A 12,009-nucleotide genomic window follows, 5' to 3' on the forward strand; every position below is an offset into this window, starting at 1 on the left:
GTCCTTTGAGAGAATTTGATTTGTTCAGCTTATTTCTGTGGTAAAAAGTCACATACTACTGTTTCTCTTTTCCAGATAATCATAATTCTTTTTATAAACTTAATGTCTTCTATGAGTATTTAATATTTGCAAGTTTGCCTTCATTTTCCGTGATATCATCTCATATACTTACATCAGCAGTCCAAGAGTGAACTAATTAACTAGTAATTTTCTGTCAAGCAAACACAGTGTGAAGATGACTGTCAAATAAAATAATTTTTTGTGTATTTGCAAATACAATAATGATACAATCCCCGGAATTTGCTTTTGTCAGTGTAACGCTTTATAGCCTGTCTTTCATCATTATGTATACACGTAGATTACTGGTTTTCTCATCAAATGCTTTTGTTTCCATTAACCAGGATGCTGAGAAACTGGCAGGTGAAGAGCATGCCTGGAAAGAAGTCAAAGATGCTGTAAATCAAGTGAGATATCCAAAAACAAAAGAAGGTATCCTTTCAGTGACAGGCTACAGTCTGTCATTCAGTTTTGAAAACAATCCAGAGCACCCTTTAGTAAAGCTGTTCATCTTTTGAGTGTAGATGACTATTTCCCTAAGCTTTTCCATTTTATGCTGTTTTAAAATGAATTTTTAATTCATTCAGTGCTTAAACCATGTAATATTATTAATTGTGTTAATGATAATAATTACTTGGGCTGGAACTGCGTCCAGGTAGAGAGAGGAGAACTGGAGGAGACATTCTGGCTCATCCAGTTTAGACTTCTGCCATCACAACCCACTACTTCATATAATCCCATCTGTGAATATAGCAAAGCTCAATCAGGAAACCTGTGAAATTCTTTTGTCCATTACTCCTTTTGTGAGCAGTTCCAGGATCTCATTGCTTGCACAGCAGTGGCAATAGCAAAGGCATAATCACAGTCAGGGTCACTGCAAACATTATAGAATCATTAGGATAAGTTGTAATAATTTATAACAATCAAACTGAGTAAGATGATCTTGTGATAATAAATAGGATTGGAGCCTAATGGCCATCATGTAGGCATTCCATCAAAAAAACTGGTGAACAGCAACAACAACCAAGGAAAGATGAGTAGAAGGACGGTGGAAATTTTTACTGGAAGAGCATAGGCGTATTGATCTGTATTCAGCTCTCTTAATCTATTCAGTGGAATTTCACTGACCATGAATTTGGTGATATTGTAGCAGGATGCCTTACTGTTTTCTGTCACTTGGAGCTAGAGAGAATAAAATCTTCTGGTCTTTCTTTTCAGCAGCACTGAGAGCAAGTATGCTTAGTGACGTCCTGGGTTGGAAAGCAGTAATCACAAGCTTTTTTGTAGTAAACAAACTGAATTTGTTTCAGTTTGTTAACAATGGGACTGTTATTAAGGAAAATACTAATCTCATATAACATTAATTTGCTTATAGTTTGCAGTCTAGTTTAAGTCCCTGTGTAGTCACTGGGTTGAGATAGGCAATACTGAACTAGATCTTCAGGCATCCAGTTACAGTTCTGGGGCTGTACTTTAGTCTGAATATTAAATTATAGATAGGCAACGTGCAGTTGCAGTCATTTTGATACCTGAAGTATGGAGCCAGAGTGCTGCAATGTAATGTTCCTGTATTTAATTGCAGGAGAAATTGCACATAGTGAGTTTTTCTTAAGGTCTTTAATTAAATTTACTCTTTTAAATGAAATTTTAAAATGGATTGAACACTCGGTAGTACAAAGAATCAGACTTTGTTGTTTATTGTGTTTTTGCTCTCAGATATGGGCTATTAGAAATGTGGCGCCTTTCCTTCCATTGCCGCACAGTGCCAGAGCAGTGCTAATTGGCAGACACCRTCTAGTGCAGTACCTGAAACGGGGCTTGACATCTGTCAGCTCACCGAGAACGAACAGAAAACCTTCCTTGCTGATTGAGACACTTAGTCATAAGTTTCTGCAAATGTAATTTTTTAGCAAATTAAACCAGCAGTTTCTATAGTTTAGAAAGTTAGTGATTTCTAAAGCCTGAACTGCTGAATATAACTAATAAAATGTTATCTTGCTAAATCCGCAGATAGAGAACTTGAAACAGTGCATCTGGGTGAAGTGTCTCGTGCTCAAAATTCCAGTTTAAGCATGCAATTCAAGAAACGAAAGCCAAGTGCAAGGGATTATTGTGGAGGAAAATATTCCTTGGTATCCTGGGCTGTTCAACAGCAGAAGAGCTGTCTGTGAGCTGCTCCTCTAGACCTGGGCACAAGTAGTACAGCCAGCTTCTCTTTTATCCTGCTGCTGGTGATGCTGGATTTTCTAGTTTGCAGCTTCTGTATCTGAAAATTTGGTCCCAACAGGCTTTGCAGTTTAAGACTTTTGCTGTTAGACAGTAGTGAATAAATGAAGCAATATGGTGAGAAATTAAAGTATACAGAGTAGTATCATGCATCAGCTAAAATGATAATCTTTTAAGAATGTCAGTACTTTGTACTTAGCAAGAAAATTGTATCAAGTGGAAATAATATCCCTCATTCTTCTGTTTGTCCATCCTTAATCAGTTGTAAAGAATACATGGATGTTTGCCAGAGATATAAAGGTTAAGGTGCAATTTTATAATAACACATTCCTTCCCTTATATGGTTCTTTCAATCCAAGGGCATGAGAGCAGTTCACAAATAATTAGTTTAGCCTTGTAACAACCATGCTATAAATCCTGGCCCAACCATATAGTAGTCACATTCTTAAGAGTTAAGTGTATAAATATTCCCATGTTCAAGAAGGACTAATTACTTAGTCGTAGGATTATCACTGTCTGCTCAAATGCTTTGCTGGTTTGGAGTGAATAATATTTTTCACTAGTGTCATGAAGATAATTGATGAACTTCCATGAGTTGATTCTATCGAAAATATTATGATGCAAACAATGTTATTACTGCTATAATAATTATTATTTTTATAGTTGTTTCTATTTGACTTGAACTTACTGGTGTATATGCTGATGTTTCTGGTGTCAGGGGATTGCTTGCATTCTGGAACTCCTATAAAGATGCTTTGCTGGACCTATTTAAAATATGGGAGAATTTGTTGCAATAAAAGAGGGAAGAATCTGATTCACGGAGAAATTAAATCAGTTTAGACTGTAATGAAAATATGTCTTGCAAGAATAAACATCCAGCTAATGCGAATGTTCTTTGTCTCCAGCTCACTTTTTATTTTCTCTCCAGCTCCCTTTTCCTCTTCCAAACACACAGAAAAACCTTTTTGTAGCATTGGAGGTGAAAATCCTCTTTGCTGCCAAGATTCTTAAGCCTGAACTGCAACCAGACATGGGAGCTGTGATGTTGTTCATTCTTATGCATGAAACGTGTAGTAATACTTGTTGCAAGCAATTGATGATGGAAGAAAGCCTTGCTCTTTGCAACTATTTCAAATACAAAGAAAATTCAGGAACTGTAGGAAGGGCTCTAACTTCATGAGAAGTCTAAAAAAAATCTTGTGCAGCTTAAAAGTATGTGTTGTTATTTTAATATATAGCATGAAATTTCTTTTTTTAGCTGCTGAAACATTTTGTTATGTTGCATAAGATTTGGAGGAGTATTTTAAGTAAATAATATTTCAGCAACCCCCCAAAAAAAACCCTTGAATTTTGGTTTGTTATGTATTAAAATAACCTTTTATCTTGTCACCTTTCTTTTGCCCCTCATTGCTGGAATACTACGTTCTCTAGAAATTGTTTTGCTAAATGTAAAGAGAGCATGGTTACCTAAGCTGCCACTTAGGAGTTCAAGCATGTTTTCAAGAACTGAAGCAGAGTCTAGAATAATGCTAGCTTTTGTTATTATTATTATCTTAATGCCCTGCAGCTCTTACACCTTCCTAACAACATTTAAAACTTATATTTTTGTTTGATTAAAGATATTTCCTTAACTAAGGCTAACAACAGAGTGGGAGCAGATTCTGGCAAGATGCCGGAAACTCTTAAGGAGCCATGCAGGTTGTCTTCCAGACACAAATATCTATCAGCTGAAAATGCTTGACTGTGCCATGGATGCCTGTATTAACCTTGGATCCTGGAAAGAAGCTTTGAATTATGGCAACAGGACGCTCGAACCGTACAGGTAAGAGATGCAGTTGATTCAACTGTTTCCAAAGGTAAGGACTCTTATTAAAAGTAAAGATTATGTTTTCTCTGGATACTGCTTACTGCTTTTATTTGAAAAACTGTCTTGCTGTACATCTTGCTGTGCTTCCTGGATCAATAGGTGAGGCAGAATGCTCATTCTGCTTGCATAATCAGTGTAAGAGCAAATAAAATGATAGCAGGATCTATGGAGAGAATTGGTTGCCTGCAGTACTGCTTGTCAGTGTTCCATATATCTGGATGCTGCCTCCATCTCTAATCCAAAACTCAATCTCTAATCCAAAACTTACTTTCTCGTTCCTTACTCTGGTTTCTTGATTTGTTGCCATGAGTGTATCAGTGTTTTATACTGAGCTGAATTTAGTTTTAAGGACAGGGAGCTAGCCGAAATCAGCCAGCTGGATTATTTCCTAATAAAATTGTCTTCATTAAGAAGAGTGTGGCCAGCAGGTCGAGGGAAGTGATCCTGCCACTCTGCTGAGTCCTGGTGAGGCCTCATCTCATGTACTGCATCCAGTTCTGGGCTCCCCAGTGCAAGAGAGACATGGAGCTACTGGAGAGAGTCCAGCGTAGGGCTACAAAGATGATCAGAGGGCTGGAGCACCTGCCCTATGAGGAACGGCTGCGAGAGCTGGGCCTCTTCAGCCTGGGGAAGAGAAGACTTATCAGTGTGTACAAGTACTTGAAGGGAGGGTGTCAAGAGGATGGGGCCGGACTCTTTTCAGTGGTGCCCAGTGACAGGACAAGAGGCAACAGGCACAAACTGAAATACAGGAAGTTCCACCTGAATATGAGGAAGAACTTCTTTCCTGTGAGGGTGACAGAGCACTGGAACAGGTTCCCAGAGAGGTTGTGGAGTTTCCTTCTCTGGAGATACTCAAGGCCCACCTGGATACAACCCTGTCTAACATGCTTTAGGTGACCCTTCTTGAGCAGGGGGTTGGACTAGATGATTTCCAGAGGTCCCATCCAACCTCAATCATTCTGAGATTCTGGGATTCTGTGAAATAGTGTAGGAACTCTGTATACATAGAGTTCACAGGAACAATAAAAATATATTCATTACAAAATGCAGTTTCATTTGGAATTAAAAATTCAATTGGAATTAGAAAAGACTGAGTTGCTTATTTTGGTAACACCCAAAGGCCAAGGTGGTGAAGCACTTTCTTTTCTTTTCTCCTTGCTCTTCTGCTAGATGCTGGGTGAGTTTCTGACACTGTTGGCCTTTTACAAGTCAGTGAAAGTGCTCTAGGAGATCCCACTTTATGTGGTAGGTCTTGGGATTGATTGGAGCCTTGGAGTCATAATGCTACTTGGGTCATCTTGGGGAAGATGGAGCTGGCGCTGCCTGCTTTGATCAGTGGTTGCCCTATTTTAAAATCTCTAAAACTTAAGTTTAGATGTTTAGATTGTTGGTAAATAAAGGTTAACTTGTGCTGAACATCAGTAGAAAATGTCATGTGTACATGAATGATAATTTTTTTGTAAGATATTTGTTAGAGCATCCATGGATTCTCTTAAGCTCTGCTATACTGTGTGATACTCCAGTGTACAGTGTGATGCTGTGAAATGTGAGGGGCATGCAAATGCTAAAAAGTGTGTGCTGCTGTGGATGCAAACACCTCAGATTCAACATAATTTCCCTAATCAAACCAGGCTGTCATCAGCATTCAGTATTTTGCTTGAGGAAATTTCATCTGGCAGCCTGTTCCTGAAAAAAACTCTGGGCAGCAGTTGGGATACAACACAGCATTTCAGCACTTTCACCATAGTGTAATTAGCAAGAGATCTGCATAGGCTGTGGTAGACCAGAGCTGCAGAGAAGCTGTAAGTTCATAACAACTTCTCATACAAGGGGACATGGGTGCCTAGAAAGTCTCAGATTTCTTATGGGTGAAATTCACACCATGCTTGTCCCACTTAACCTTTCAAATAGGGCTTATGTAGTACTGCAATAGTACATGCTTCCTGCCAGCTGTCTACCGTACGGCATGTTCCACATGAGCTGAGGAGACTGCCTGTTTGAGTGTTGGCATACTTTAAAAAAAAAAAAAAAAAACTCGCTTGTTTTTTATTTCATAACCTGTTAACTCAGTTCTTCATAGCAGAAAACTGAAGAGTTTTCTATAGAGGTTTCACAGAGGAGAGATTCCAGGGAGACCAAGTGCAATTTTATCAGATAATATAAAAAAGCTTTCTCTGTCTTGCTTACTGAAGTGTACTGAAGTTTTCAAACTGTTTAATGCAGGAGTTTTGAGGTGAAGGAAAGGCTTCGACTTGTGCATTCAATTAGTTTCTCTTAGGAAATGTTATTTGCCTGAGAAATTTGACTTTTTCTGCACCTTGAAGAAGTTACCCGTATTCTCTTCTGGTCCAAAAGCATTATTTAAGAGAGATTTTCAGTTGTAGTTTTTTTTCTTTATGCTTTCAAGTCACCTCTATAAGCTTTGACATACCTGAAACGAAATCCTCAGTTTCTCATTACAACAAATTGTGCCTGAAGCAGCAGGAGAGCAAATCCTAGGAAATCTTTTGGGATGCATTGAATTTCTCCTGTTGAATCAATCTACTGCTTGGCTGCTCCTGCAATTCCATTATTGCTATCTATTTTCATTTCTTCATCTCTGGAAAAAAATATTCATACTGCTCTCCACAGGGAATCACCTGAGAATTTAAGCAGTCCATATTGATAGGAAATCATTGCTACAACTTTAAAAGGCTCTAGAGAATTGGTCCAAAAAATCTTAATTTCAGGTAATGTGTTTATTGTATATTTCCCATTTCTGAAGCAGCAGGATTAATTTTCACTGCCGTGTGACACGTTGTGTCATCACGTATGGTTTCATCATGATAGTTGCTGATTTTTCAGAACCGGCCTCTTTGTGTAACTAGTGGAGACAGTTGGTTAAACCACATAAAACTGATGTGTCAGCGCTACCTACTGAATACCTACCTCTCTCTGCTTTAAGTAGAGACAATTACATTCTATGAGGAACATTGCTTAGGACCTCTCAAATATTTTCAGGTCTTCTAAAGGAAAGGGAGAGCTGGTGGCTGTCAAAACAAAAAGCTGCCTACGCTTTTTGCACTGAACTGTAATCGTCCATCATTTGTTAAAACCTACGAGTACTCTTGCTGAATAGCCTAAGCCAAGTGTATATACACAACTTTTCTTGTAAATGTCACCGTAATAGTTTGTCTGTCCAAGAGCCTTAACAAAAGTTAAGACATTTGCCTACATGATGCCCTGCATCATACTCAGTACTCAGCAGCTTGCAAAAAATAAACTTCCTCCCCAAAATCCCTCTGAGCCTTAACCAAAAAATAACAGAATATCTGCAAGAATTGTTACACGGGTTTGTCATGTCTCAGTTAACACATTCACACTGTGGGTTACTGCTGCTCATGAGGGATCCGGCTCAGAGATACTGAGTGAATCAGACTTCCCCGAGATCACCTCTGAGGAGGGACTCCAGAGCTTAGCCCTTAAATTGCAGGCAAGGCATATATGTTCTGGGGGCTTGGGGATTTGGTTAGTCTTTTTTATTATTATTATTATTATTATTGTCTCAAATATCCAGTGTTTACATTGCAGACAAATGGTGGGTTATAAAAATCTGCAGGATGGCCTCAGCTATTGCCACATGAGTAACAGGTGGGAAAGCAGCAAAGTGGCACCTTGGGCCTGTTGGATTTAGACATCAAGATGGACTGAGTAAAGCCCCAGTGCCTCTCTGGGCTCCAGTGGTAACAGATCTGGTGAGATGCTGTTTTGGAGAGGGCAAAAATGTCTAATTCTTTTCTGCACAGCACCTAATCTCCTGCCAAACTATTAAGTCTCATTGATTTTTGGACGGGCTGCTTTAATTAACAACCCTTCATCTGCTCTGCTACAGCCTTAGGAGTTACTGGAGGGCTCCAGCATTAAGGGAGGAGAGGAGATTTGTGTTTTCAGCCCTTAAAGAAGCGTTGTACAGCAGTGTGGTCCTGCCTCAACCCCGGCAGCCCTCCCTGTCTGTCCTTCCCCCGATGTCCTCCCTGCACGGCGGCAGCACCGGCGCGGGGCTCGTGCTGGCCAGGCTGTGGCTTCTCCTGGAGCGCCGAGCAGCGGGGCTGCTGCCAGCATCACGCCCTTCATGCAGAGCTGCAGCGTTTGCATCTCTCGCCCTTCCAGGGGTCGGGGAAAAAACCCTGGTCAAGAGAACTTTTTTTGTTGGTTTTTTTTTGTTTTTTTTGGCAAACAGCTGGGTTAGAGAGCAGTGGCTGAGGCATGCTATATGCTATAGAGTGCTTCGCACAACCACCCAGAAAATACTGTTACACGTATTATGCTGTGAGGACACAGCAGCACTTAGCATATTTCCTGAGAACGTGGTTGAGTTTTCATGGTGTCAATGAAATGTCAGCCATGAATTTTAAATTTAGAACTCTTAATTCAGTAGATTTGCTGGATTTCAGATGCTAAGTATGTAGACTTTAATCAGAAGCCRGATTAAGAACCGATGGTCACTACAGTATCTTTTCTGTGAGTCTTTTGTAAAAAAGTCAAGTAGGGAAGAATAGCCGCAGAACCTAATATTCTTGGAAGATGCACGCAACCCGTTTTCTCTTCTTCAACGAGACTCTCCAGAAGAGACTTTACAGTAAAAATAAATCTTTCTTTTTACCTATTCCCCCYCTCCCTTTTCTTAACTTGTTTTACAAATAATCCCTACTCTTGGAGGTATGTTTTATAATAAACACATGATAGTTGCAATGACTGAAGATAAATTWAAAAATTCCATCTTTACTCTTGGTCAAATGTATTTGGTTCTTTGCTGAGGGGAAGAAGAGTCCCTAGTGCTGCCTAGTTCTGAGGCACTTACTTATATTTGCGTTGAAAATTAAATTGTCTAGAAAACTCCAAAAAAGGGAAGTGCAGTGATAAATAGGGCCACTGGGGGATGCTAGTGATTAAGGGTTAAAGCCGAGGGTCAGCGCCAATGGGCACCATGGCTGTGGGAGGTCCCCTAGGATCCCCCCCGAGGGATTTCTGAACCCACTGATAGTAATGTAGCGAACAAAGTTCAGTGTCCTGAGCATAAAACATCACTAGTAAACATAAATCTTACCTCTGGCATCACCTGAGATAGAGACAAAAATGTGAAGGCGGAGAAAGCAATTCAAAGAAAGAGTGAATCGAAAGAGCAGAAAGAATAAAATCCAGCACTGCTGTTGTTCCGAGGGTTTTGGAAARTGGCCAAGGACATTTATCTCTGATGTTTAGAGCAAAATATGTGGAAAGAGGAGACACAAAAAAATCTTACCAAAGAACTGAAAGACATTAAAAAATACAGCTTGGGGAAAAAATTCTGAATAGCAGGGGTATCCTTTCTTTCTATTTTCTAAATAATAATAATAATATTACYTCAAAAGGACAATTTTAATTGTGTTTTGCAAATGATTCCATTGGTTTGTCATCTAGAAATAGTAAAAAGGTGAAGTGAGCATCGAGGGTTTGTGAGAGGAGGAAAGAGGTTCATTTGCTAGGAGAGTAGGCTGCCTCCATGTGAACGTGCGAGGCTGGGAGCATCGCAGCACATCAGTGCTTCAAGGAGTTATTGCTGTAAACTGAATAAATAGGGACCGAGTAGCCTTGATGCACCTTCGGGGAAAGGAAGTTAGCAGAGAGAAAAGAGAGCTTGATAGTAACAAGCTGCTAAAGCATGAGAAGTGTTAGACAGCACCATAAGCACCTCTGCTTTCCCTTATCTCATCCTACACCAGGTTATTGATAGCAGATCACAGTTCACAGTTTGTATTTAGTGGGTTATATGAAATAAGTTGACACTATTRGCATAAATCCATGGAGGCCCAACTATCTTTACAAACCACATGCGACTCGTGAAGCAGTTAGATGTCCTCATGAGAGACCTTTAATGTTACAGGTTATATTTTAGTCTGACAAAAATATTAAAATATTCTTCACTTGAGGATCAGTATCTCCTAGAGTAAATCAGACCTTTTTGTAAGCTGTATTTGTATATTGTCATGGAACCTAGCATTTCCAAAAATTGAGWTCTACATAGACAGGCTAACTATTGTCTTTGTTCTTAGTTTATCTCTTGAATATGGAGATAATACAGGCCTCACAGCAAAATTTCATGTTGAAAATTTGTTATCCTAGTAAGAAATTTAAAGGTGATTTGTGTTCTGGAAAATTTGGGGTATCTCTTGTGCAGATCTGAGAGGACAAAAGTGTATACACACACAAAACAGTCAAAACTGTAAACTCTAAGTTGGTGCTTTTTGTAACCATCTGAGCAGGAAAGCCCAGTATAAATTGAGGAGTGTATTGTCTCTGGATAGTGGTAGTAGTCCCTCYAAGAGATATATTTCTGGCAATATTTGCGCAAATTCTGGCTTGATTGTACCTATTTTATAGATAAACAGGGGCTGTGCTTGTCCCTGGCTGGTATCTTTAGGAATCCATAAAAGCACTTCAGCATCCTGCTCACATCCTCCATTTCTCCCTACTTCCTCTCCACCACAGACCTCCGATTTCAGCAGCTTTTTCCAAAAAGGAAATAAATGTTTTGTGTGCAAAGCYGGGTGCCTAAGTTATCGATGCCCTGATCAATCCATTTCCCCCACAGGAAATGCATTTTCTGTTTTGTTGCTTGCTTGCTGTGTATGTCTGCATAGCGTCAGCACCACAGAATCCCCTTTTCTAGATGTTTTTCTCATATCCATGTGTTTGCCCCCAAAGTAATACCAAGCTCTGCAACTCATGCTGACTTACATACATGCATGCGCCAGTAAATGTTCTGTCTACCTATTCCCATTTCATATATGTGCATATGAGCAAAATTTCTTATTATTACCTCATGTCATGCCAGTTGTTTATATCAGAGGTRGTTTAAATATCTCCAGGTGGTCCAGTACACTCTTCTGTTCAGCAACACTGCTGCTAATTTGCTGTGCTTTGTTCAGTATATATCACTTTTCTAATCAGATAGCCTAAGGTTGTGTCTTAAACAACTCCACTGCTGCAAGATTTTTCTAATAGTGCTCAGCCAGTAGCTCTATATCTATATACTGCTGCTTTCTAGCTTCAGTTTTAGTTTCTAGTTTCACCTTTTGCTTCTCYCAAGAGCTATGTGAACTTGAATTTGGCTGATAGCGATCTCCCTAGCTAAATCACAAAGTTTCACAGAGATTCATTTTTTTTCTGACACAGCTGCAGGTATTAATTTCTCGATGTTTCCAAGTTGCTCTGAGATGTAGTTCTTGAAAGAACTGGATTCCCTGTCAATGGCAATTTCATCTGCAAAAGTTTTCTTTTGGCACTGCAGGATCTCTTTCAGATTAAGGTTTTAGACCATTTAGGACTTCASGCTTTATCTAGAATAAGGATTGCAGTCCTGATCTACTTTCTTGCTAAAACTGGGAGATTCAGTTTGTTTTTGCTACCCTTAARCAAAGTGGGCAGTGTCTTTCAGTTGTAATCAGGGGATCCTTTTTTTCTTTTCCTTTGGTGCTTGCAAATTAACTGTTGTAGTACTAACCTGAACTCTTTTCATTAGTCTGCTTGTTGTTATATGCCAATTAAAGGACACAAGTGACAAAAATAGAAGTGAATATTAAACATTATGCATGTACTAAGCAGGTACAGAGCTCTGATACATTAAACTAAAAATGCATGRGCAGGTATTAAAGACCCATGAGTTGTGAGACATATATTTAGTTATTCAGCTGGAACAATTTGGAGAACGATTTATGGGGAATTCTCAATATTAGTGTGAATTTAACTAAGAGAAATAGGAAGTGTTTATGGCATACAGATTCTAAACAGAGGTTTGGTTAGAACCTGAACTGAAATGGGATTACAAAGTGATGCCA

The 12,009-nt window shown here is 39.3% G+C and overlaps 1 protein-coding gene across 1 annotated transcript in view; it reads left to right on the top strand.

Annotated features, from left to right (window-relative positions):
- The window catches only part of SMYD3 (SET and MYND domain containing 3), a 411,509-nt gene that overhangs the window by 357,039 nt on the left and 42,461 nt on the right, over positions 1-12,009 (top strand). The window contains exons 9-10 of the mRNA XM_085300587.1: positions 402-489; positions 3,931-4,105. Coding sequence (XP_085156713.1) covers positions 402-489; positions 3,931-4,105 — 263 coding nt within the window. The remainder of the gene's footprint in view (positions 1-401; positions 490-3,930; positions 4,106-12,009) is intronic.

The sequence above is a fragment of the Rhea americana genome, unplaced genomic scaffold, assembly GCF_003343005.1.
Source record: "Rhea americana isolate MKP2758 unplaced genomic scaffold, rheAme1 scaffold_166, whole genome shotgun sequence".
Taxonomy (NCBI): domain Eukaryota; kingdom Metazoa; phylum Chordata; class Aves; order Rheiformes; family Rheidae; genus Rhea; species Rhea americana.